This window comes from Vicugna pacos, chromosome 1 (genome assembly GCF_048564905.1).
Source record: "Vicugna pacos chromosome 1, VicPac4, whole genome shotgun sequence".
NCBI lineage: Eukaryota > Metazoa > Chordata > Mammalia > Artiodactyla > Camelidae > Vicugna > Vicugna pacos.
This window is the reverse complement of record NC_132987.1, coordinates 114,745,142-114,772,230: the sequence shown is the minus strand read 5'-3', so window position 1 is coordinate 114,772,230 and position 27,089 is coordinate 114,745,142. Positions and strand designations below refer to the sequence as shown.

The window sequence follows — 27,089 nt, the reverse complement described above, 5'->3', positions numbered from 1 at the left end:
GAAGGGGTGGAAGAAGGGGTCCGCGGGGGTACAGACCTCAGCTAGCTGGGTTTCAGCAGACAAGATCTGAAGTTGGTTTTGTAGTTCAAAGACACTTGGGCTATTGGCAATGTATGTTTTAAATGCATGTGTTGAAATAAATATCATTACCAAAGATCTTGCTAGAATATCTACTTCTGACAGTGAATATTTAGCGGGTGACATTTGAAGGATGTTAATCTGTAAAATGTACAACAAAATGTTCATTCATGACAACTGATGCTGACACAATATTAATTAATGCCTCTAGCAAACCCTTTCTGAACTTTCAGTAGTTTGGACAATTGCATGACATGTAGAGACGAAGCTATAATTTGCTATTTCTTTCAGAGTGACGCAGTCAAATCCATGCAAGATGAATTTACAATTTCTGTTCAACTTTCTGTCAGTATTTTTACTTAGCAAACTTTAGAATCCCAGACAGAACCAGGAAACGTAGGTGGGATTATTGCTCTGTGGGTACGGAAGTGAAATTGGCTTGCAAAGACCAAGCAGATCCGCAAAGGTTTTGGCGCGTCGGGTCGAGCGCTAGAAAATGCTAGTGAAAGGAAGTAGCAACCACATGGCAGGAGGAGCTCCGTGGTCATCAGCCTCCCAGGCCCGTGGTGTCTAGAGCTGGAGGCTACTCACACAGGGGGTCCCCTCCTCTCTCCTCACATCACCCTACTCAAAGGCCATCCCATGGGGAGAGCCCAGCTGGGAAGCCACTGCCTCTCAGAAGCAAGCACCCTCCAGACACCTGTAGACCAAGGGCCCAGGCCCGGCAGGGAGGCAGCGGGCCGGGCGCCCTCCCTCTGAGGAACAGCACCCAGCCCCAGGGGAACAGGCACTGAGCACACACCCCACCCCCAGCTCCCTGCTTCTTATAATTACCGGATGCTCACTTGGAAGGCAGAGGCTGGGAAAGCCTCTCTGTCCTATCAGCACAGGAGAAAAGTCCCTAGGGGATGACTAATGACCAAAAGGAAGGGTTTTATGTCAAATCAGTGGGTTAAATGGTAAAGCCTCTTGGCACCTGTGGCATGGCCTGGACTGGGAGCCGGGATAGCAGGCACATCTGCCAGCTAGTGGCTTGGGTCCCCTACCCTCTGACTGGTCCAGACCACCTGTGCTTTTATGAAATAAAAGCAGACATTTTGAAAAGTATATCAGCCCCCCTCTCCATAATCTGCCAGGGAAACTCCACAAAGAAGCGAAAGATGAAGCCCCACCTGCTTCAAAAACCAACTGAAAATACGTGACCAGGGCTGGCTTCACGGGCATGTGACCTGTGCAGTCACACAGGACCCTGTGCTTAGAAGGACCTGCTCTTGGTTGAATTCTCTCCTGTCATCACCTCGAAATTCTTAATAATTTTGAACAAGGGGCCTCACCTTTTAATTTTGCACTGAGCCCACCAATTATGTAGTGGGTCCCAAGTGTGACTATGAGAGGGTCAGACCAACCCTGTTCAATCCACATATCCACTCATTGTCCCCGGTGCACAAGCAGACACACACACACACACACACACACACACCATGCAATGATCTGCATCCCAACAGTTCCTCTACATCTGAAATTCCAGAAGTCCTAGTCTCCAAGTAGAGACTCTGTTATCAAATCCAAGCAGAGGGGACCTGACTTCTAGAACCCTTACTGGAGAGAGGGCACCTGCTCCAGCAGGCCGACCAGCGACGGCCCAGCAGTGAGGGGACACCTCCAACTTACATCTGAGGCCCCCAGAGGGCTGAATCTCAGGGGCCTTCACCAAAGCAGATGCAGAAAAGGCAGGAAAGCTAAAGACCCCTTTTATAGCCCCAACCCCAGCAGCAGAGAAAAGCAAAGTGTCACCAGGTACCCCAGGAGCGCTGACTTCGAGCCCCACCCTCGCCACTAACCTCCTTCCCTCTCCTGCCTTCAGTCTCAGACTCAGCAAGCTCGTCCTGTGATTTAAACAAGAGCGATGTCCTGGAGCTGCAGTAGGTGGAGCCAGCGCCCTGGGATCCGCCAGTGGGACCGGCAAGTTTCCAGGCGGAGATCTCCCCCTAGCGGCCACAGTGGGTAGAACGGCAGCTGCTTGCTCCCCGACACTGCAAAGCGGCCACCCGGCTTTCTCTGCTTCCTGCAACGCCCTCTTTGCCCCAGGCCCTCATTCTGTTTAGACAGAGAAACCAGGAGGAAATAAGGGGTTTGAATATAATAGGAAAAATGCAAAGGAACATAGTTTTAGAAACACAGACGCACAGAAATGTTATTCTTCTAAATGAAAAAGTACAAAACCAGAGTTCCTAGAAGAAGAAAAATATGCATTCTTTCCACTGCATAAAAAGTAACCCTGGTTACTGATAATACTCAGTAAATATCAGAGAAGTGCTCAATTTTTTTCAAGGCTGACCATGTAAGCCCACTTCTGAACAGGTTTACTTGGTGGGCTTTGAATCCTAAAATATTCACACTATTCAGATAATTTTACCAATATAGGCTGTTATAGAAAGTAGAGCAAAAGCCTATTAAAAACAACTCACAAAACACCTTGACTTACAGTAAGGGCGAACCTACCCCTTAAATAGGGCAACCACACATAGCTGAAAAAATGATTATGTGGGTGTTGTCTGGTTCCCCGAGGTCAGATTAAAGAGAGTTCCTTTCAGCGGAGGAACTGATTGGATCTGCCTGTCACTGAAATAAGTATGCAGCGGTGAAGATGAATTTTTACAAGCACTGGGTGTTACTCGAATGACTCAAAGTTAGATCTACAATTAGGCTATGAAAGCCACAAAAGCAGGTCCCTCCTCGCCACCTCCCAGCCCCTGGGATGGTGGTCTGGCCCAGGATAGGGACTCCCTGAATGAACGATGCACAGTCAACATTACTATGTTACTGAGAGATCACAACCCAGAGATAAGACTTTCCAGCAGGTTGGCATCTGGGTTTTAGTGCTCCCAAGATAGCGTTTTCTGTCTTTTCTTGTGAAATGTTTTCCATGCTTGTCAGGAGCAGATTCTTGGCTCCTGAAGGTAGCAGGTTATGTATCTTAGGTGAGCTCGATGACCTCCAAACATATCCTGGATCTGACACAATGCAGGGTGAGGAAACGGGAGTTCTAGAACATTCTAGAACATTCCTTTCCTCTAGCTCAAATAAACGGCTACATTCACAGTACAGTAAACATCCCAAGTATATTGACACAATACTAAGCAGCCCCTATAAAACACAGCTCAGGGCCCCCAGGGGAGTCTTGGCAGCTGATCTGAGCTGTTCCCTGCAATCGGGGGAAGTCCCCACAGGCATTTCAGCACTCAGCACCCCTGGGTGCAAAGTGAAGGAGGTATCAGTTTTACCAAATACCTCTTAGGGTGGCTCAGACCACAGTGTCAGTCACCAGTTTCTGGTGCTACTGATTATGCTTCCGCCTGGTCGGAACTAAAGTCGTAACCTTCAAAGCCAAACAGGAATTTCCAGCCTCGTCTGTTGTCATCGCCTCACTTTAGGGCATTGAGGAGGCTCTAAACTTGTAAAGCGAGTGTATCTGGAGAAAGCAGAGTCTCCACTAACCTCACACTGAAATGACTCCAAGTCTGAAATGACCCTGCTGCCCCTAAGTCTGCGGGTGTCCATTTCAAAGTGCCAGTGTCCGCTGTGACGCTCACCTCCAGCCCCAAAAAATTAAGGGAGAAGAAAAGGAATTAAAATAAAATGAAAACTTTCTTGCTGTTCCCAATGGAAATTCTTAAAATCGTTACATACACAAAACGAAAATTCTTCTTGAGAATCAAAAAGACCCAACCAACTAGGAAAAGAACAATGTGGAGTAGAGATAAAGCTTTTTGTCTGCTCATACCAAGTACTGGCAAACTCTCAAATAGACCCCAAGATCTCCTTTCAAATAAAACCAGAAGCCCTTCCTCCACTTCCGCTTTGTTATCCATCCCCGCAAGATTCTCGAACACCCCCACTCTGTGTGGTCAGTGGCTGTATGTTTGCACCAGGCAACTCCTGAACAGACAGGACTTTGGGGTACCAGGTCACCAAGACAACACAAGTGGTCAACTTCCCATTTTCTAATGGGATTTTTTTTTCCCAGTTAAATTCAGTGCTACTCAACTAGATGAAATCAGTTACTTTCATTGACTTAGGTCATACTTAGATTGTTCAAAAAGCAAAGAAGAAAAAAAAAAGGCCCCCTTTAATATGAATGTTCTTTGGGAATATAGCTCTCTCCTCTGTCTTCAGAGGTCAGGGCATGTAATCCAAACAGTCAACCCAGGAAGCCTGGCCCCAGTTTCTCGAGCATCCTTGGAGACCCCAGCCTAGAAGGGTCTGTCTCCCTGTGTCAGGCCAGCCCTGGATCTGAATGAACCACATCTTCAGGCTCTCATGGTCACAACAGACCTGGTTCCAGGAGAGGATGCTGTCTGCCAGAGAGACCGTGCCCCGGGGGCCGGGGGTACAGATTGTTCCTTCAGAAGAGCTGGTCTACAAAGGAGCCCCAGCTCAAGGGCTCCTGTCCTCAGGGCACAGCCTTGTGAGCAGAAAGGCCCCCTGTTGGGCTTAGAGGAAGTCAGTGTGGCTCAGAGAAGAAGGAAGCTCGCAGGGATGTCTGGAGGGCTGGAGTCAGAACGCCAGGATGCAGCAGCCTGGAGAAACCCTGGTTTTGAAAGCAAAGAACTAGGACACAGATTGCTTATTGGCAAGGGACATTTCATCTCTATGAAATACTCCCCAGGCAGCCAAAAAGGTAGAAGTGAAGGACTAGAGGTCAAAAAATTTGAGACTCCAGGCATCACCCACATTCCTGTATCTCACACAAGACTCAGGAGTCACAGCTGGACCCCAGGACCAGCCTAACTCATCCGTAAGTTCAACTGGGCATGTAACAAATGACCCCAGTGAGGACAAGGACAGTAATCCAGAATCACCACCCTGGAGGAGCAACTAACAGATGCTCAGTATAGTCACTTGGTGAAAAAGAAGCACATATTGCTTTTTCATGCTACATTACTTCCAATAATGGGACTCTGTGAGTAGGTGACTTGGTGGACCTAAAAAGGCTACAGATACTTGGATGTAATTGAGCACATGACATCCAACCTAATGAACGGTGATGCCCAACATTCACATGCAAAGAAAGTCGATGAAAAAAAGAGAAGACCAAAAGACAGGGACTGGGATGGTGACCCAAAACGACCCAATTTACACAGGTAATCCTTCTTTATCTACCATAGTAACATGTCCTTCATAAATACACTGATCAAACTGCACTGGGTATAGAAATAGGAAAGCATGATTTGTGGGTCTATTTGTAGGTTTAATTTTAAACAGTTTCTTAACAACATCCAAAAAAATACAAACTTAAAGTATTTTAACCATGTTTTCTGCTGGGAGGTGGGGAACAAATGCACGCTTGGAGCTGAACTTGGTCTCCAATGTCTTCAGTTGAGAGTTTCTAACTAAAGGGTATATCTGCTTGTTTCAAAAAATACCTATGTCTGTTGTTCTTGATATAAAATTCTACACTATCTTTAATAAATAAATAATAAAGTGTTTCTTAAAAGTATGAAATGTAAACTTTGTGGCCCTTTCCGACACACACGTTTAAAAAAATCACTTGGACAATGACAGGGTCTCATGGGAAAGTAGGATGCCACACATTCAGTTCCCAGCACGTGGGTGGTTCACCCTGCCTCTATGTCGATGCTGTCTTTAGAACGTGTCTCTACAACCCTAACTAAATTCTAAGGACCTACAATCAGAGAGAACACTGTCCAACACAGGATTCCAGTACCAAGAGAACATGCAAAGAACACATCATGAAAAAGACAAACAGCGACTGTGAGAACATTAACATGCGGACAAAATATCACCCACACTTTTCATTCGCGAATCAAGTTCTTATCTGGTTAGCCAGCCTATCTCCCGGCATTTAAGGAGAAAAACTCAAAGAACTCAAACCAAACAGCTTGGCACGCGGTCATACTCTCCTGACTGGCAACAAGCACGCAGCTTTTTCCATTACTGAGAGGCTGGCTGTGTACGGAGGAGTCTGGGGAAGTCTCGGGTCTTCTTCCCTGGAACTGAGGGCCATGCGTGCTCCTAGGTCTGTCCTCCACCATCTAATAGATTTCCTCCACAGATGGTCCCTTTTCCTTCTCACGCCTTGGGGATGCTTTCAGGGGAACGTACCAAGGATATCTGCTGACATTTCCCATGACAATCAGGATCCAGCTCATTCAAGCAAGAACAGGCTCAGAGCTGGTCACCGGCAACTACTCTTGTCATAAAACATCACAGGACCTCCAAGCCAAAAGAGAGCTTTCCAACTGGGCTGGCAACCAGGACCCAATAACGTCGTAAAGCAGCCTTTCAGGTGACCTGCAGGGATCTAATCCAGCAGAGAGTGACTCTGTAGGTAACAGCCTTTCTCAGCCCTCTTCCGAGCACGCTGGCGCTCACGATCAGATCACCTGATACTGACAGTTTTCATCAGCATCTATCAATAAAAGACCTGGAGGAGACTGGAAAAGCTCTACCAACACACCTGCTAGAATCTTCCACGGACCAGCTCTTCCAAGAGCTAGACCTAGATCAGAGATCAGGAGACCACCTGCCCGAGTGAGCAGACCCCGGGCAGCATTTCAAATAAGGTCCCAGCGTGGGGAACAAGATCCTGAAACAATGACAAGACCATCATGTTATTTCTAAACACACCAGGGACTGGGCGTCATAGGTCAGGGGGCCTCCTTGGGGGCTGGTGGAGGTAAGAAATAGGGTTACATGAGTTCTCCAAAAAAACAGACATTGCATTTATAAATCTGTTTTACATTAACCAGACCCAAGCCTCAGGCCCGGGGACAGACCAGACTCCCAACCAAACAGAGCCGGGGGCTATGGTGTTTCAAAGACCCTAGAAGCCACGATGAGACCTGCAGTGAGTTTTGTTTCATAAAATGGGAAATTGTTTGGGGGAAGGATTGTCAAGAAGGATTCCTGGAAGCTTTAAGGGGCCTCTCTTTGCTTTCCTGCTGCCCTGTGGCCGAACACCAAACGGTGGTCCTCATTTCGGGACAGCATCCACTGCCTCGGGCTGGAGCTCTGCTAGCAGGCCCTGGCCGGCTCCCTACGGCTCATCAAACAACTGCAGGTCCAGGCGGACCACAATCTCTCCTGTGGGAACTTCGTGCAGCAGGAGACACTTTGTGACTGGACCCTTGGAACCCTGGTCCTTCTTGATGTCGGCCACACGGATCTCCGTCCGACCCAAAAAATCTGAAAGGAGAAACATACAGACCCTGTTCAGAGAGGATTCCTTCTCTTCAAGGTGCGTACTTGGCATATTGGGAACGTCCCAGTGAGTTGTTTGTTAGACTTTCCCTCTTCCCAAAGGGAGTTAAGTCAGTTTCCGGGAATCCAGAAACTACAGTGACAGCATAATTTTTAAATGGAGTAAAAAGAGAAAGGTACCAGGGTGGGGACAAAGGAGAGTATAGAAGGAGCTCAAAATGCAGGCTTTCCTCACACCTGGGGACCTCCAAAGGGCCATGAGCTTCCTGGGAGACAATGCAAAACCCCATGTCGTACCAGCTGCCCAGTTTGCAACATACATGAAATTTAAAGAAGTAGCCCAGAAGAAAGTCAACTATTTCTGGGACAAAAATTGGACGGTAATTTCTCCCAAGGATTGTCACAGGAGCAAGTTTCGTGATGTTGCACTCCTATCAAATGTTGCATTTCCTATCAGAAATGTCAAGGATGGTGAGTGCAGGTGGGTCTTTCTAATGGCTCTCTGCATGTGCCAGGGAGCAGATGTGAGGAGGTGGGACAGGAGGCGACAGCCCAGGGGCTGCAAGCTTCCAGTGATGCTCCCCAAACAATCTCAACACCACTTTGTATCAGACATTGAGTGTCACTATGAGAACGGATGTGAACATGTTTGAACATTTTTTTATATGCTATGCCAATCACACAATGAAGTCAAATAGGCCTCCAGACCATTAATTCCTTCATTTTTTTCATCAACAGTTAATTGGAATACACTATGATCCACATCCTCCTGTACAGGAAATAGCCTTCTTTCAAGTTTCCCATTTAAAACCTAGGAATTTTTTCTGGTGGAACCTGCCGGTTTATTTTGCCCCTTGTGTGTTTCATGGAAATTATCTCCCAAGGAAGAACACCACCAGGATTTTCAGCATAAACCCTTAAACCCAGTGGTGCTGCTGTTTGTGTGACGATATTTCACTATTAAAAAAAATCAACCTCAAGTCTTTATTTATTAGAATAAAAAATTACCAATGAAACACAGTGGTTAAGAGCCCCGACTTGAGAGTCAGGTTGTTCTGGCCACACTCTAACATTTAGGCAGCTACATGACCATCTTTGGGATGTAACAAATAGAAACTAACTCACAATGAGATAATTCATATAAAACTACTAGAAGACAAAATTCACACAGCGCAGTTTAAGCCTTTTGCGGATCATGCCTGCATTAGACCCTCACTCTTAGCACTTAATTATACTCTTTTGAATATAATTAAGACCATGATCTTTAAACTTACTCTCTTATTTTTATTAGGTTGAGGAAGAGAGAGAGAAGTTCCTTGAAATTATTGGCCAGACCCATTTTTTTCCAGGTTCAAAGTAGAAAGTTGGTTGAAGGGATGATGCCTTCAACAGAATTCCATCCTCTTGATTCATCAGCAATGTCACCCAAACGGCACTGACTGATTCTGCCACAGTTTTTGTGGGCTAACATTCTTGTTTTACTGACTAGTTTTGTTCATTTTCACTGTGGCTTTTAGCTGAGAACTAAAGAATTGGCCTGAGGCTTTGGGGGACCACCCTCCTTGCAGTTACCTGCTCTGGGGAAGCAAGGGACCATGGTCTTTGTTTAGGGCAGCTGGACCACTCTGGACCAAACATGCTTTGTCATCTTCTCTGAGATGCCCTGGCATTGGTGAAGGCCTCTTTTTGGGGGAGGCTGAGTCTCCTTTTGTGCCAACCTCATCTCTCTGGCAGGAAGCCCAAGGGATTCTGGGCACCAAGTTCTCAGGTAGAAAACGTTTATCCATGAAAGCCAAGTGACAGGGAAAGGGGCAGAGAGCCTTGGGACCGCTCTCTACTCACCATCTGGCGAGAACTGGTCCCTCTCAAACACAGTGATGCAGAGCACCTCCTGTTCCAGGTCTTTGATGAAGAACTGGCAGTTGGAATTCCATTTGGGATTCAGAGTGTCCTGGATCGTCTTGGTGATGTGACACTGGGAGCCCATTGTCACCTCGCAGTATGGGTTACTCTTTCCTGGAGGGAACAGAGCCTGCTCGACTCTCGCCAGCTGCCTGGTGCTTCTGCATGTAGGGCAGGGTCACAGCCACAGGGCAACTCTTTCCTCTACACTCCTCATTTTGATCCCCCTCCACTGCCCCACTTAATAAGTAGCATAAAGTGAAAAATCCAGGCTAAAACTTCCACAATCCAGCATTATAACATTAGTGGGCTTCAGAACTAAGCCTTCCCTCTCCCCTCACTTTAGCCGTAAATTGTGTCAAATCCACAGTCATCCCTCAGTATCTGTAGGGGATTGGTTCCAGGACTCCCACAAATACCAAAATCCAGGGATGCTCAATTCCCTTATATAAAATGGCATAGTATTTGCATGTAACTTACACTCATCCTCCCATTTACTTCAAATCATCTCTAGATTCTTTACAATACCTAATACAATGTAACTGTTATATCAATAGTTATAAATACAATGTAACTGTTATGCAAATGGTTGCTGGTGGGCAGCAAATTCAAGTTTTGCTTCTTGGAAATTTCTGGAATCTTTTTTCTGAACATTCTTCGATCTACAGTTGGTTGAACCTGCATAGGCAGAACCCGCAGATACAGAGGGGCTGACTGTATCGTGAATGGGCAGCCACTCAGATCTCTCTGGAAAGCAAAATGGCAGAAAGAAGTACATATTTTTCATTACAGATTTTTAACAAGTGCTAGAAAAACCAAGTCTGGGAGGAAATTTAGGATTATGGAAAGAGACGGGGGTGGGGGGATGCAGAAGAGGCTTCCACCAGCAACATGTGCTAGAGGGGGCTTCTCGGGTCCTTACCATGTGACCGACAGGGCTTCAGCTCAATGCCTTCCACTACATTCACCATCAACCTTCCAATGCCTGTGGCCCTCTGGGAACGGACTGTGACCGCAAGAAAAACAACACAAAATGCTTCCTTTTAGCATTTGCTGCCTTTCCAATTTGTCTCATGATCTGTTTTATGTACCTGCCCCCATTCAAGAACAATTGTCCCCTCCTATCCTTAAACTCTTGCTCCCTTGCTCCTGGAACCTGCCCTCCACACCTCCCCCTGAACCCTACTCTCCTCTTCCGCCCACATCCACCCTCAGGCTCTCCTGGACCTCAGGGCCCATCTCCAAGTTCCTGGGATTCTGGGCCCGACCGAGTGGCTCTCCGCCCCGGCTTTGTGGGAAACCCCGGCCACGTGGCCAGCAATGCGTCACCCAGATACGCCTTCTCCCGCTTCTTCTTCTCCGTCTCTATATAGAGCTCAGAAGCCGCTTTGATTTTCTGCACCCAGGCGGTCCTTGGAAAGGAACAGACAGGAAGATGCCAAACAGAACTCGGGGAAAAGACTCCAGGTCCGTACAAATTCAGTTTCCAGGACTCTGCTTTGTTCATTAGATTTTCACAGCAAAGCCTGGTTTTACGTCGTAAGATGCTAATAATTATTTCTACCATTCACAGCAAAGACATGAGCGACATTTGTATGGATGGAATCAAGACCTGTGTTTGTGTCCCCACGGAAGGAAATCTATCATAATGATAAATGCTGTCCTAGGGGAGACGTTGGCACACAGCTCCTCTTCTTCCCTTATTGAAAAGCATCACATACTTGCCTAATCCAATAAGGCCAAAAGGACCTCTCTTACTAAACCACCCAAGGGGAGAAACCATGTCCCAGATAAGGAACCACTTTCCGTGAAAGAGCAAACACACGCTAGGGAAGCATTTTGGCACGATGTTTTCTCCTTCATTTTTCCAAGAACCATATGCATGATAGCTTTAGCCAATTTCTCGCTTGGCACAAATGCTCTTGGAATGTTGTTGATCTTGTGTCAAGTTCACCCTTCAGAAAATCGTCTATTTGATTTGGCTCCAGGGCAGAGCCTTAAAGGCACGAATGAAGCAAAAATGCCCCCAGTTCTAGGAGTCAGAATGCCTGTCCAAGTGGGCCCACTGAGGAGGGGGTCAGGTTCGGATGGTCCTATTAAGTAACCCCCAAGTCGCTTTCATACTGGTTTCTGCCACCTGGGAAACTTTGGGAAACGTGAGATGCTCCATTTATCTCAAAGAATGCTGAAAATTTCTTTTTTAAAAATTCTTAAGGCAGGAGGGTATAGCTCAAATACAGAGCGCATGCTTAGCATGCGTAAGTCCCTGGGTTCAATCCCCAGTACCTCCTCCAAATATAAATAAATAAATAAACCTAATTACCTTCCCCTTATAAAAAAAAAATCTCAAGCAAAATTTGTTCAATTCATTTTACTTTGAAAACTTCACGCCACGGGTTGAACTTTTTGGGAGGCTCTAGAAAAAAGTATTAAGACCTCCCCACCCCCACCTCCAGCCAGAGGCAGCGGTATTGCAACTAGGGGAATGTTGGGACCTTCCGATTGATTAAATGTCCCATGTGTGTCCTACACCTGGTGGAATCTGGGAGCCCAGTGCCGGGAGGGGGCGGGTCTTACCTTTCGTTTATGCTTTCTGCTCGGAGGGTGTAGACTCGGTCGATGTGGGAAATGTGGAAGATGGGTTCGTCCCCTGAAGGGTCAGTGGGTAACTTTACTAGAACTTCATTCAGGAAAATAGGCTGAAAAATAATGCACAGACATTATAAAATCAGACTGGGGCGGGTGGGGGGGGTCTGTGTGTCCTAGTAAACTATGAGTGTGTGTATGTGTGCTTATGTGCATGTGTTCCAGTCAAGTAGACTGAGGGTGAGGATGTGTGTCTGTGTGTGTGTGTGTGTCTAGGGGAGAGGGTTCAGTAAACTATACCCAATTAATGATTTTGCGTTAATATTGACTTTCAGATATTGCAAATTACAAATATGGATTTTCCCCCTCCATTTTACAGGTATTCTTAAAGTCCCCCAGAATAAGAATGGATGGGTCTGTTTTTCCCGTTGTACATTCTAATCAGCAGTCTCCATCAAATTTACCTCCAAGCAGTACCCTCCAAAGACATTCATACAAAGTTGCTAGTGACAATCTATGTAAGTACATTGTTCTTTTTCCCAAAATAAGGCTAACTGCTGCTTCAGAGAAAATTCTTCTGTAAAAACACCCCCACAGAGACAAATTTAGAAAAACAATATCCCGCGGCACGAAGACACACAAACACAGCCATGCACGTAGAAGCCGACCAAACAAGCAGCTAAGGAAAATTCTCCACACACTGATTGTTTAGATTGGCTTTTGCTGAAAAAGGCGAGGTGCTCAGACGTTCCAAGCCACCCTGAGAAGCTTGGAGGGGGACCCGGGGATGCTTGGGAGGTGGGTGCTTGAGTTCTAGCTTCAAGCTTTCCCACGCCGGTCTCATCTGTACACTAGACCGTGACCCCCACCAGGGCAGGGCGTGCCTTCGTCACAACTGGGGAACCCACCGCAGCCACTTGGCAGCCAGCTCATAGATGTTTCGTCCATCACATTGAGTGTCGTTCCTTCTCTGATACTGCTGGGACCGTGCTGCTACAGTCACTCTAAATCCTCGCTAACTCCCTGCACCTCCTCTGGGCCAGAGCCCTCAAGCTCTGCTAAGACTCTGATTCCTTTTGGAAATTTTCTCCTCCTCCCCAGAATCAACCCTGAGATCACGATCTAGAATCGAACTTACTGTTTTGTACATTTTATACTGCAGGTTTGATTTGGGGCTGAAGACTTTGTCGGTGCCGGAGGAGCCCAGGGGCTTTATGATTTGGGTCAGCAGGAGGAAGTCATTGAAGAGGAAGCCGTACAGCTCCTTGTTGCTCTTGGCCTTGTAGAGCTTCCCGCTGTGCAGAAACTTGCGTGGCCCCAAGCAATTGGTCACTGAATTGAACACAAGTTGCTGAGAAAGGAAAGCAAAACCCAAAGAAAACATGATGAAGTGAGGTCATTTTTTGTTTTTTTAAATTTTTGTTTGTCTGCATCTGAAAGCATGAGCTCCAGCAGAATCTGAGACCAGGCCCCAGCGAGTCTGTATCTTAGACTCAAATCAAGGACTGCTTTGAAGACTTCAGGCAGTGACTTTTGGAGCCAAGGAGTCAAAGGTGCGGTTCTGGAGATTCCATGTGTCAAGATGAATCTTAGTTGTAATTCCTAATGCTTTTCCTTGAGGTCTGCTAGTGTCTCAGGGTGATTGGGGCTTTTCTCCATTTTATTTACTGGGGAAACTGGGCAGCAGGAAGAAAACACTCCCACCTTGATGAGTATGTGCTGTGTGCGGGGCAGTCCACCAGAAGGGACGTGAACCAGCTTCAGTGATGGCCCTGCACAGGTTCAAACGGTCCTGCGTGGCTCTGGAAGCAGCAGCTGTAGCTGAACAATTCCACAGGACAAATGCTGCTTCCCAAGGCACAGCTGGAGTCCAGGCCCCTACCGCATGGGTGGACCTCAAAACTCAAGGTGCTGGCTGATGCCTCAGAGCCAAGCAGAGCAGACACTGTGTTTGGTGTACATTAAATCTCACCCAACTCACTGGTCCCGAAAACATGAAGAGCACAGCTCTCTTCCTGCCACTTCCCGAACCTTGGAGATGGCTTTAAGTCCTTAAGCACAGCTCTGTCATCCCTCCTGGGCTCTATCATCTCATGCTCTATCATCCCACTAGGCTCTATAGCTCATGCTCTATCATCCCACTGGACTCTATCATCTCATGCTCTATCATTCTGCTGGACTCTGTTATTTTCTGTGAGCAGGTTTAAATGGGCAGAGGAAGACTGTGGAAGATATGTCTGCACTAAGGCCCTCCTTTTTGGATAGCAGGGGAAAGACTGAGGGAGGGGAAGGCCACAGCTGTCCCCAGGAAGTGATATGATCCAGGCAGGAGTCAGACCCTCAAGGTCTCTGTCTGCCCACACTTGGGCCCCAGGGGTATGTGCTACCCAGCAGCCCTCAAGGCTGAAGCTCTCTCCAGAGCTATGAACCCTACAGACCTCCCTGAAGAGAGTCTTAATGAAGAGGTGACAGAGAACACACATCCTCCAAGAGATGCTGGTGGCCACCTGTCTGCCTCCAAAATGAGAGAAAGAATCAGTGGCACCCCTGTGAACAGAGACCTTTAGGCATCAAGGAAGAGTGGCCAGTCCACTCCACTCTCAGGTACAAGGAGGGACGAGGGCCCCTAACCTCCCAGGGAGGCTCTGGGGGAGCCCCAAAGACAGAGTGTTACCCTCCAACAGGAGCCCCCAAAGGGTACTCTTCACCCCTGGCACTCTGAACAGAAGCCTGGAGATCAATCTAGCCCTTTTTACTTGCCAAGAGAGAGTTCAAGCCACTAGGGGGCAATGAATCCAGTGATTCACTTGGATGACACAGAGGTGATATGGTTCATTCACACTCAAAGATTAGGGCCTCCAGCTGGCCAGGCTAACACTGAACCCATATGAATTGGGAACAGTCTTTGCAGTTCTCTATCTTGAAACAAGAATGCCTAAGACAGCATCTATTTGAAACTTTATTACTGGCGTGTCTAGATCTGGGCCAGGAAACAGAAATCAATATGCCCCCTTTCCACGGTCGTGAACCCTAACTGTACAGACAAAACAAAAGCTGGTGGACAAAAGCCAGGAAAGACCATCACTAACGAAAAAAAAAAACAGTCTATTTCAAAGAGTATATATAAGCCACAAAAAAGCAAATGGCAAGACTTTACTTTATCCTTAATGTTTTAAGATGAAGATCCCAGCCTCACTAATTCCTGTGACTGCAGCTGTCTCAGTCTCAGACTCAGAGAAGGGCCTCTTTAAAAGTGCGTGGTGGCATTTTAGCCTGCCAGACTCAGGAGCTGTACAGGTCCACTGTCTTTAGGATCAAGTTAGTGCTCCTCAGAATGATACACAGCCCTTCCTTAAACCTGGTGACTTTGAACTTCCATTGTAAAGGCTATGTGGGGTGCAGGAGACAGCAGATATACCCAGAGCCCAAGCAAGGGGAGGGACATAACAGGAGATTTCAAAAAGCTGGACCCTAGAGGAAGAATGACATGTAACTCAGCACAGAAAGGATTAGCCTGAAAGCTTGCTTGCTTTCGAACTTGGTATAAGTGGAGGGAAAAAAAATGCCCCTGAGAATTTGAAACCACAATGCAGCTCTCACGTAAGTTTACAATCATAATTCACACTAGTGTGATCTGAAAACCCTTCTATATTTAATTTAGGGTGATCCTGGTAGCAACCCTTGCACAGGGAATACAACTTCAGACCTCAAAGATCTCACAGATAAAGTTCCAAGGACTTTATCACAATCAAAAAATCAAAGTACATACAGAGAAACAGCTCACAATCAAAAATCAAAGTATACAATCAAAAATCAAAGTACATCCAGAGAAACATATATGTGTGGTGAGAGCTAATAGTAGCAACAGATCAAAGAGTGAAACCCATAACTTAAGCTACTGGGATGATCAGATCTGAAATAGGCAGGACTATGTTTAATATGTGTTAGAAAATAAATGAGAAGCATGGCCTTTTGTGCAAGGAACAAGACAAGAAAGAACCCAGCAGATTAGAGAATATAAATAGAACTGATAGAAATGGAAAAGAAAAGAATTGAAATTTAAAAACTCAGTATGCAGATTAAATGGATTAGAAGCAGCTGAAGAGAGAATCAGCAAACTGGAGGCTGGAGGAGAGAAAGACAATTCATGATTTTTCTCATCCTCCTTCAGACTGGCTGCCAAGCTGGTGGGAAAGGCCCAGGTCCCACCCTAAGGCAGTACCTCAGACAAGCCTTCACACTGCACATGGGCCTGGATCCACTCCAGCCGGTCCGAGTTCTCCTTCTCCCGCACCCCTTCGTTCACCTGGGAGCACAGCTCCTCTGCCTTCTCCAGGGCGTGCTTCAAGTGGCTGTGGTCCGGGTGGTTTTCAGGAGTGTTTTCCAGGATCTACATCAGAGGACAGAAGACAGCAGCCTTAGGCAGTGTGGGTGGGCTTGTCCTGGAGGGCCAGACTGAGCAGAAGCAGGGAAAGACACAGACCTTTCCTGAACAGCACCCACATGAGCAACTGCAGCTCTGAGCACCCACCTCAGCAATGACATGAAGAAAGATGGCCGCTCCTAGCTGGCAGGGGAAACTTGGGGAACAGGGACTGCCAAATGATCTATATTTGGGGTATGAGGAGGGCTGTGGCTGCAGCAAGGGCAATAACACATCCTGAGTGGATTTCTCCCTATAGAATGGCTCTTTCCTGGATCCATGCACAGCTGCAGGCATCTTTGCACCTCTGGAACTGCATGCTAATGGGTGCATCTGCTCAAAGATGCATTTTTCTGGATAAATCATTTCAAGCTAATGGTTAAGATAACCAGTTCTGGAGCAAGACTTCCTGGGTTTAAATCCCTACTCTGCCACTGACCAGCTGTGATATGGGTCACTCACATAAACGTTCTGAGCCTCATTTTCCTCATATGAAAAATGGGGATACTAATAGCACCTTCTTTACAAGGTGGTTTGGAGGAATAAATGGTTCGATACAAGTAAAGAACTTTGCAAAGTACCTGGCCCTTTGAAGGTGCTCAGTAAGCGACAGCAATTACCATCAGATTCTCAAAGGACTTTGAGGACACCAAAAACAGGCATCATGAGGAAAGACCCTAAGAATAAAGAATGACCCTCAGCCACCTTTGGAGTGGACCAGGAGAGTGTTGAGGGTGTACTTGCCCACATCTTGTCCACATACAAATTATTCAAGTGGGCCTTAGCCTGGATAATACCTTATCCTAAAGGTACACTTTGGTTTAAAGGCCTAAGTAGGCACCCAATTTGAGGAGAATGCCCAATCTGGGTCTGGTGTGTCCACCACTCATCTCCAAGCAACAGCCCCAACTCTGTGTTGATCCTGGCTGTACATTAGAATCCCTCTGAAAAACCCTAATGCCTCAACTCTGACCATATCAGGATCCCCAGGGGTGAGACTCGGGTATCGGAATTTTCTAGAGCTCCCCAAGTCTGAGGACCACTGTTCTAGACCAGGAGCCCACCCAGCTGAATGGTGTGAATTCATTTATTTTCTTTTGTTTCAAAATGAAAATAGGTTTATTGCTTTTCTCATTATAAGAGTACTACTGTACAATGTACAAAATTTAGAAAATTCAGAAAGTCATTAAAGAACCTAAAAAGCCACCCACAATTTCCCCATCTGGAAATAACCTCTGTCTACATATTCATTAATGCACTCTGCCTGAATATAAACACATGTAGATTTTAAGAAATAAAAATTGGATCATACTGCCGTATTACACTGTACATTGCTTTCTCCCCGCTTAGTAGCAGTTATAGCACGTCATTTGATATGCAGTTCATATGGATCTAGATCATCATTTTTAAGGATTCTATAATATGTCATTCTAAGGATAAACCACAATGCATTTAAACAGTTCCTTTCCTATAAAACTTCAGGTTTCCAACATTTCAATATTCCTCTGATTTAGGATAAATTCCTAGAGATGGAAGTGCCAAACCAAAGAGAATGTGGAATTTGATGTATACATCACCCTCCCTCCCAAAGGCTGAACCAGTTTAGCTTCCACCAGCAACCTTGTCAACACTGGGGACTCACAATCTTTTCAATATATGCCTATCTGGCAAGCCAAAAGCCAAAGGTATTTTCTTGTTTTGTTATACATTTCTTTTATTACCAGTGAATTTAAATTGTGTGTACATTTAGAACATAAGAACACTAAATGATAAAGTTAACATTGATATACTGCTTAGTATGACCCAGACATTTTACACTTATTAATTCAGTTAATTTCCCACAACACTATGCAGTAGGTACTATTAGTGTCCCTATTTCACAGATGAGGAAACTGAGGCCCAGAGAGGTTAAGTAATTTGCCCAAGGGCACACAGCAGTGCTCCTGAGATTCAAACTCAAGTAGCCTGGTTCCTGACAACACATTTTTTACTGCTACTCTACACACCTCTCAAAAATGTCTGGTTATATATTTTACCTATTTTTCTATTAAGGTATTTGTCTTTTTCTTTTCGAGTTGTAATAGTGCTTTACATGTATAGATAGATAGATATATATTTCAGTATCTACTTACATACAGTTAAAATATGTTTACTCAGTTTATACCTGTCATTTGTCTTTTAATGTTGCTTATTCTATTTTTGTTACACAGAATTTTTAAGAAAACTGTTTATGCAAATAATATTAACATATTCTTGATATGCAGAAGTAGAGAGAACAATTTTGCTCTCTCCCCTTCACTCTCCTGCCCCAGAGGTAACCGTGCCCAGACCTAAGGGCAACCGTTTATTTCCCTTTCGATGCTCCACATATATTTAATAGTGACATAGAGTTTCTCCTCGGTTTTGCAAAATGGACCATACTGTAGGATTGCTAGTGAAAAGTTTTTTTTTAATTTAATAGCATTTCCTAGATGTAATTCCAGCTAATAAATAAAAGTCTCCTTCATATACAGATTCACCACTTTAACTACTCTCCTTAATGAACACCTAGGTTGTTCCCAGAATAAGTTTTTTTTTCAAGTTGCTACAACTCCAAATTCTTTCAAGTTCTGTCTTTGGGGCCATGCTAAGAATTGCCCCACTTTAGTATTATAAAAAAAAAATTTAGTCTTAGTACTTTTACAATTTTCCATATCTATCTTACAACTGGCCACCTTCTAAAATTCTCTTCTTAGTTTTCAGTTCATTCTCTTGGGTTCTCTCTCTAAAAGAGGGTAGCAATCGTGTTTTGGCAAATAATGAAAATATGTTTTTTCCTTTTTAATATTTATGCCTCTCAAATCTTTCCTGTTTTTGTTTTCCTCCCCATTGGCCAGATCTAGAACATCTATTTTAAAAACTTGTTTCCAACTTTAATTTGCAATTAAATATTGGGGGAAGTAAAGAAAAGTGTTCAGTTAGTTGAATAGTTACTTGTCAAGTTGGAGACAAGGAAACAGTAGGTTGAAAGTATCTTTCAAAACTAATTCTTTAACTCAGCCAGTGTGGCCACAGTGTATTCTGTGGGGTCGATGTGGGGTTGGACTGGGGAGGCAGCTTACACGGGAGGGAAATGTATTACATATAAGGGCATTCAGCAAATAAGTAAATATATGGAGGATGATGAGAGCCAGGCTTCTTGTAGAGAAGAGAATTATAAATACAGAAAGAGGGGAGGCTAGAAGAAATTCTGTGGTATTAGATTAGAACAGGAAGTATTGGTGTGAACTCATGGGTTTTAATATATATTATAATATACATATATTGATGGCATTATAAATATGTTTGCACACATACATATGTAAATATGTGTGTATGAATATATACACATACATGTATTTCCTGACTCTACCAATGAGAGGCACCAAAGGCAACAACACCCACGTGGCAATGAGCACACCAGTGTCCAGATCTGAGTTTCTAAATTCTCCATTCAAAAGAGGCGGATCTGAAACCTCTCTCCAGCAGCTCTCCTCCCTGTGGTTAAAGAATCATGGGCTCAGAAGATGTGTAAGTCTGTTCACTCATTTTACAGGTGGGCACCTTTTTTTTCTTTTCCTTTGATGTTAGCTTTCTTGAAGAGACAGGAGAATAGCAATCTAATATCAACAGAGAGTATCTCACAATGGCTTTCTGAAGACGGGTGGTGGAAATTATATTCCTTTCTCTCTTTCTTTCTAGGAAACCCAAGGCATAAAGACACCAACCTGAGAGGGGAGCATATAGCTCAGTGGTAGAGTGCGTGCTCAGCATGCACAAGGTCTGGGGTTCAATCCGCAGTACCTCCATTATAAATAAATTTTTAAAAACCTAACTACTCCCCTCCAAAAAAATAAAATTAAAAAAGTTTAGAAGACACTACACCTGTATTAGGAAAAGAACTGAGCTCTCATGGTCCAGCCTATACGGTGGAAGCCGCTTGGTCACACAGCTGAAGGCTGTGTGTCACTGGCTCTTTTCACGATAAGCCAGCTTTTCTTTCTGAGTTACCAAGCAGATGCCTCCCACAGCCTGTTGGTATATGATTTCTACACAACAGACACCAGGTGTGTTGGTGGGGGAGCCTGCCCATGACCTGGGATCCCTGACCTGCTGAGAAAGCATTTCTCTGCTTGAAAAGGCAAGACAGGTACTTACATTTTTAATGATCAGTGGGTATCTTGTTACCCGTTGCATAGGCTTCAGTATAAAACTAGAGAGTGGCATCCCCTTACAGCGAGGGTCCATGGCCAGTCTCTGAAAGGACAGTGTGTTTTGTTTTGTTTAGTGTAGTTAAGACATTTGCAAAATCCATTCAGCAACAATGTTATTTAGGGGCTCCCACCCGTCACATCATCACGTCATTTATCTGGACAACAACTGAGGAGTCTGGAGCTGGAAGGGCTGGACCGCTATCCTGGGCCAGGAGGAGGCTTGCTCCAGATGGAGGGTGGGAGCTGCCCGCGGATGTGACTCAGCCACAGGATTAACCCCTGCTCCCGGGACACGTGCTTCCTTACTTCCAGAAATGAGATTCTAGGTGCACAGAAAATCTTTCCTCTGGATACCTGCAGAAACTTTACAGCAGTCCCAGGAACAAGGAGTCACAAGACTATAGGGTCAGAATAAAAATTCCCCATGAGTCTCAGAGATGCTGGAAGGGTCGAATGTCACTGTCTGTTTCGGGCAAAGTCTGCATCTGCCGGAGGGAGCCCCAGGCAGGGCAGGGACAGCAAAGCTGAGACGTGAGGGTCATGTGTTTGTCTCCACCCTGGACTCCCGCTCTCTTTCTTTCTGCCACTTTTGTCATATTCACTGGAGGACAAGAGCCCTTCTACCCCAAGAAGGTGACCCCGGCTACAAGTCACAGGGGTTATATGGTGACAGTCAGGTTTAACTCCTTAGGAACAGGTTTAATGCCATGACCTGGGCCCCAAGCCCTGGGGCCTGTCAGCACCTGAACTGGCTCCAGATATGGACACCATTATTCCAGGAACATTTCACAGCTGGCAAAAGCAGGTCAAAGTCCCGCAGGGATGAGGCAGGGAGAGGTAATGAGGGGAGGGGCGAGCAGGGGAGGGGCAACAAGGCCCCTCCCTGGGCTGGTGTCAGCATCTCCCTGAAGTTCAAGTGCATCCAGGGATGAACTCATCCTGCCTGCACCCAGGGAGGACCCAGCCCTTGGCTGGAATCCCGGGTGGCCTGTGGCACCCAGCAGCCCAGCTCTCCAGTCTCCAGCCCACCCTAGGCCTACTTCTCAGCCAGATTTCTCCCCTTAGAATGACTTCAGATGCCCCATTCATTGGATGGAAAATCAAGGCATTTAATATTGAGAAATGGGGAGAAAGAAAGAACACGAGATGCTGCGGCCGAGAAGGGACGGGACTTTCAGCTCGCAGTGATGATTCCACAGACATGACGGCCAGCAAGGGCCCATCCCAGCCAAGGCCAAGTTCCAGGGCAGCAGGCTCAGCGTCTGGGAACTCCAGCAACATGAGGCCCACCTCCCCCAAATGTCCCTTGGTGGACACATGGCTCTCCAGACCCTCATTATCCTCCAAGGCAGAGGTCCTGGCATCCCACACTCAACCCCACAGCCTTCCCAGAGTTTGAGCCCATCAAAAAGAACCAACTTAGAGAAAAACCAAGGGTCCATCAATATTGCTGCTACATTGACTGTTTCCTTTGCAGGTGACGGGCAGAGACCAGCAAAGGAAGTGAGGATGCTTGGATTAAACACAATAGGAAACCTGAGACCCACCAGCCCTCCTGAGCCTGACAAATGAGGTGGAGGATTTAAACCAGTATCCAAATAACACCACTCCACACCTGGACAATGGATCAGAGCTTCCAGGCCACGGCTGGCCCCTTCTCTCCAAGCCCACCCCCTTGGTCTCAGCCACACTCGCCAGTGAGGGCCAGCCTCCCGTTTTTCAGCCAAGATCTCAGCCCTTGTTGGCCTGCAGCAGAAACACACAGCAGTTGTGCAAGCCAGCCCCTCGCAGGGACTCGTCTCAGCCTGGGCTCCTTACTTTGACAAACTCCTTGAAGTCCGGGGCCTCGTCTGTCTTCTGCTGGATCAGGGCAGCCCCGTTGAGCTGGCAGCTGCAGAAGCGGATGTAGGGCTGCATGTGCGGCAGCTGCGCGGTCAGGATGTCCCCGATCATCTTCACCGGCATCCTCTCCCCGGACATCTTCTTGCGCACTCTCAGCGCTCTGCGCGGAAACACGAGAAGTGAGCCCCCGCCTTCGCGCTCGCCGACAGTGACACGGCGCACTTCCAGGTGGCACAGAAACAGAATGTGTGTGAGGGGCACAAACCCGGGGCCACTACAGGGTCTATGTGGTCGACAAGGAACAGAACAAGCGATGAGTCTAGCGCTACAGAGAGGTCTCACTGGGGCATTTTTCTTTGACCTGATGGCTGTTTGCTGGCTCTTAGGAAGAAAAACTTAGCAAAACAAAACAAAACAAAAACTCTGCCGAACAAGTCAGCATAAAAAACAATTTTTTCTTCTTTTTTCTGGAAAAATATGGACTCCTTTTTTAAATAACTCAGACAGGGCTCCTGTGTGGCTGTCTTGCTTTATGGAATAACCATCCAGGTTGGTAGGACCCCAGCAGAGAATCTGTTTCCAGGGCCAGTGCTGCCCAAGGGAAGCCGCTGTTGCCAGGAGCCATGCAGGCTCATTTTCAGACTAAACAAAACATAATTAAGAGGGTAAATCAACTGCCACAGGAAAATAATTCCCTTGTGTTCACGAAAGCCAGGTATAAATGATTGTCTGAACCCTCCATGCCGTTCACTGCTTCCTGGCCATGGCTAATTTGAAATGGACTGGATTAAGAGGAGTTCTGAAGAGAGAGGCCTATTTATATGATAATAGGTCCATGGATCCAAACAATTTATATCCTGGAAGCCAAGAAGGGATAGCAATGCACTATGAGGGCAGGATGACAACCTATGAGGCTGTGGGTGTGTTCTGCCCACCCTAGTGATTACAGATGATGGATGGATGGATGGATGGATGGATGGATGGATGGATGGAAGGAAGGAAGGGACGAAACGATACAGATTTTAACATAAGGCTGGGAAGATGTCACTGTGAATCCTTTTGGCTGCCTTCATGGTCATGGGTAGGGTTAAATAATTCTAAGGAAACTCTGCAATCTTAGTATTAGGCTCTAGAAACTTCAGATCACTTTATTTTCTTTCTTCCACATTTGTGGTCAAAGAAAAAGATCTTTGGATCCGATCAAGCAAGCCAAGGAGAGAAACTTTAGGGACAACACATTATATGGTCTGAACAATTAGCGATTCCACCTATGCCCTTGTGGGGAGAGGTGCTGTCAGCACTGGATACTTGGGGTGTGCAGAATGGTACCTGGTACCCCCAGGATGGCCAGGTGGCCACTGCCCACTGCAGGGGCCAGTGTAAAACATCTCCTTTGTAGAAATTTGCTCAAGGGTGTTGCTGCCACCAGTTCTGGGGAACGAGAGCTCTGAATAACCATGTTACAAACTTGCTATGGATGGAAACAGGAAGAAATTCCATCATTCCATATTTTCTAGTGAGGAGCAACACAATCTCTATGCAAGGAAATAAAAGTACTTTCACTACCCACTCTCTCCTTTTTTTTTTTTTTTTAATGATAGGGTGACAAGAAAAAGGGAAAAGAAAAAAGACCACACGCAGATCATCACTGTTATAAGCAAGTTAAACCAGTTCCTGGGTTCTGGAGGTCCACACTGTAGACCTGAGTGGTCCAACCAGGAGGCAGACCTAAAATCAGGCCCCTGCTATGGACCAGGCGCCTGTTAGGTTCAGCTTTTGGGATGTTTTACTGCACAGGTGAGGCTTTTGAGGACTGGGCTTGAATGGGTTGAAACGGGATGTCTCTAGGTTCAGGGATAAAATGACCATGTTGCTGTCGACACAGCCCCACCCTTTGGTGAGCTGATTTGTAACCTAATTAAAGGTCTACAGATTTAGGACCTTGAACTGTGGTAATAATCAATCAGCTAATGAACACATCAGAGCGCTCAAGGTTTGCTGAGTGAATACGTGCCCCTAACCCCCTGAAGTCCACAGATCAGGTGACGGTCACAAGAGCCAGCATTTATGAATGTGTCCTGTGTGTCAAGCACTTTTTTAAAACGTGTATTATTTATTATCCCTATTGACTGTTGGGGAAACCAAGGCACAGGAAATCGAGTGGCCTGGCCAGAGTCACACAGTGACAGAGGCAGCCTGGGAACCCAGGGGGTCTGACTCCACACCCTGCCCCGCCCCACCTCCACCACTCTGGGATCCTCCCCATCCTCGCTCCGGGCAAGTTTCTCTCCTTCCAGTTTCCACCGCCCCTCTGCTCTTCCCTCTCTGCTGTCTTTCCTCTTCATTCCTCGGCTCACCATCCTTCCCTCTCACCCTTCCCACTCCCAGCCAAAGCCCCTTTCTTTCTTCCTTCTCTCACCCTAACTTTACCCCCCAAGATATTTTTTACTTTTTATTTTTCTTTGTTTTTCTGCTTAAAATAAAATTGTGTCTATTCTTCTTAAGTTAAAAACAAAGTAAGGCAGATAGTTTATAGTTAAGAAAAGGTCTTTTTTTTTTGAGGTTTTTCATTTCTTTTTTTCTTTTTCTTTTTCTTTTTCAAGCAAGGAGGCAGAAAAAGATCTTAATTTTAAAAAGAAAAGAAAAAACCTCTGCCAGCACCTGGGTTTGCGGGGCCCAGTCTCATTTCTGCATTCCTTCTGTTATCACTCCTAACAGCTGCCCCTAGCTCTTAATTTTAAAAGGTCCTAAATCCTTCTGCCCTACTCTGCTTATTAAAAGCAAGTTTCTCAGCTCTCTGCTCCCAGGTAAGAGAGTCAACCATCCATTCTAACCCCCAACCAGAGACAGCATTAGTAGGAAGTTCATGTGCCCTTTTACGTTTCTTTTATTTATTTCTTTTTTATCTGTTTAATAAATCCTGTGTCCCCTGTAAATACAAGGAGTCACTGGCCCCTGGATCAGGAGTGGCAGGTATATGGCTGCCCACTGTGGCCTTCCAGGGAGAGCTGCCTTAAATTCTTTCCCTCCACAAGTGCCTCCCTCTTCCAGCCTGCCGGGAGCCCTGTACCTTCCCATCGTTGAGGTTAGTCTTTGCACGAAGAAATGGAGCCTATGTAGCAAAATTGTATAATCTACAATATGGGCGCTCACCATACAATTCTTTCCGTTTTTCTGGTATGGTTGAAAATTTTCATAATATGTTGAAAAGAAAAAGAAAGGAAAGAAAAGAAAGGAAAGAAAGAAAGAAAAAGAAAAAGAAAGAAAGAAAGAAAGAAAGAAAGAAAGAAAGAAAGGAAGAAAGAAAGAAAGAAAGAAAGAAAGAAAGAAAGAAAGAAAGAAAGAAAGAAAGAAAGAAAGAAAGAAAGAAAGAAAAGAAAAGAAAGGAATAAAGAAATCTAGTCCCCAACTACATATTTTATCTGGCAGATGAAAAGATCAGCCAAACTAACCAATCAGATCGAAGGGGCGGAGCACTAGGACCCTATGATGGGAGAGGGGCGGTGCCCGTGCCCTTTGTGATTGACAGCTGCCCGCTGTACACCTGATCTCCTTGCAGCTCCGAATGACCCTGCAAGCTAGACAAGGCAGGTGCCATGACGGCCATTTTACAGGTTCTAAAACAAAGGGCTAGAGAGTTATCTGCCCAAGGTAACTGCCCAAAACAAGTTAGAAGGCACTGGAGCCTGGACAGAAACTTGAGACGTCTGCCACCTTCTTTCCATTGGGGATGGTGGGGGGAGCAGAACAGGGCGGAACCCCTAGCGGGACCCTGGGCATCAGCCACAGAGCAGCCCGGGGCTCCGATCACTTTCTTTGTGACTTTAGACAAGTCATTCAACTTCTCTGAGCCTTGTTTCCGCAGCTGCAAATGCGCTCTCAATTCCTACTTCCAGGGCTGTGGAGCACATCAGAGCTAATGGGAGGAAGGGCACGCAGGCCTGGCCCCGACAGAGCTCAAGAAAGGGGCTTCTGCTTCCCGGACAGGAGCAGCAGGGAGGGTTAAGAGTGCGAAGACAACGGAAAGGTACAGGGAGCCAGCAGCGCAGTTTCCCTCCGGCCAGTCCTCACAGCACGGGGCTGGGCGGGGCGCTCAGGGACATCAGACATCTCCCACCTCCCCACGCCCCACGTAGACGCCCAAGGAGAGCAGTTTTTACTTGCAGGGATATTTTGAACAGAAAATCTTTGCGTTTAATTTAGAACAAGTTTCTCCAACACTTAAGGTTTAGTACTTGTAGGTTCAGGCTTAACTAACCCACTAGCCCCCAGGACAAGGCAGCCTCTCCCCACGGCAAGAGTGAGGTGATCACTTCACCCCAGGGTGAATAACAGAAATACCTTCTCTACACACCGTCACTGGGTTTGATTACTTGCCTTCTAGAACACACAGAGAGAAGATATTATATTTTTTCTTCACATCCGTCACTCTGAACCTCTCTCTCCATCCCTTCCTCCACTCCCAAACACACTCAGGAAAGTGAGGACCTGAAATTGCTTTATAAAAACGCAGGGACCACATTTAGGAAATAGCTGCTTCCCAGTTACATGGACCCAGAGATGAGGGATGGACACAAGTTCACCGGGCCCGAGCTTCCCCAGCTCCCAGTATCACCATGGACTTCATCTCTGTCCTAGCAAGAGATGTGATACTGAGGGCCTGCTGGACACGGAATTGAAGGGGTTTTATTTTGGGGTTTTTTTTTTGTTTGCTCTTTTGTTTTTAAGAACTGGAAAGGCCTTTGTGAGGATGTAGTCCAATCCCTTCATTTTACAGGTGGGGAAACAGGATGGGCAGTGAA

General features: G+C 46.1%; 1 protein-coding gene across 7 annotated transcripts in view; it reads right to left on the bottom strand.

Moving 5' to 3' along the window:
- Positions 1-5,332: 5,332 nt before the first annotated feature.
- Positions 5,333-27,089, bottom strand: part of ITSN1 (intersectin 1) — a 185,612-nt gene continuing 163,855 nt past the window's right edge. For 6 of the 7 annotated variants that reach the window (XM_072968804.1, XM_072968809.1, XM_072968800.1 and 3 more), the window contains 9 exons: positions 22,264-22,447; positions 20,390-20,488; positions 16,013-16,180; positions 12,929-13,141; positions 11,782-11,903; positions 10,534-10,616; positions 10,127-10,210; positions 9,145-9,318; positions 5,333-7,287 (listed from right to left, as the gene is read on the bottom strand). In XM_072968804.1, coding sequence (XP_072824905.1) covers positions 7,139-7,287; positions 9,145-9,318; positions 10,127-10,210; positions 10,534-10,616; positions 11,782-11,903; positions 12,929-13,141; positions 16,013-16,180; positions 20,390-20,488; positions 22,264-22,447 — 1,276 coding nt within the window. In that variant the 3' untranslated portion in view covers positions 5,333-7,138. Of the gene's footprint in view, positions 7,288-9,144; positions 9,319-9,766; positions 9,952-10,126; positions 10,211-10,533; positions 10,617-11,781; positions 11,904-12,928; positions 13,142-16,012; positions 16,181-20,389; positions 20,489-22,263; positions 22,448-27,089 lie in introns of those variants that run through there. The other variant, XM_072968816.1, reaches the window with a different exon arrangement.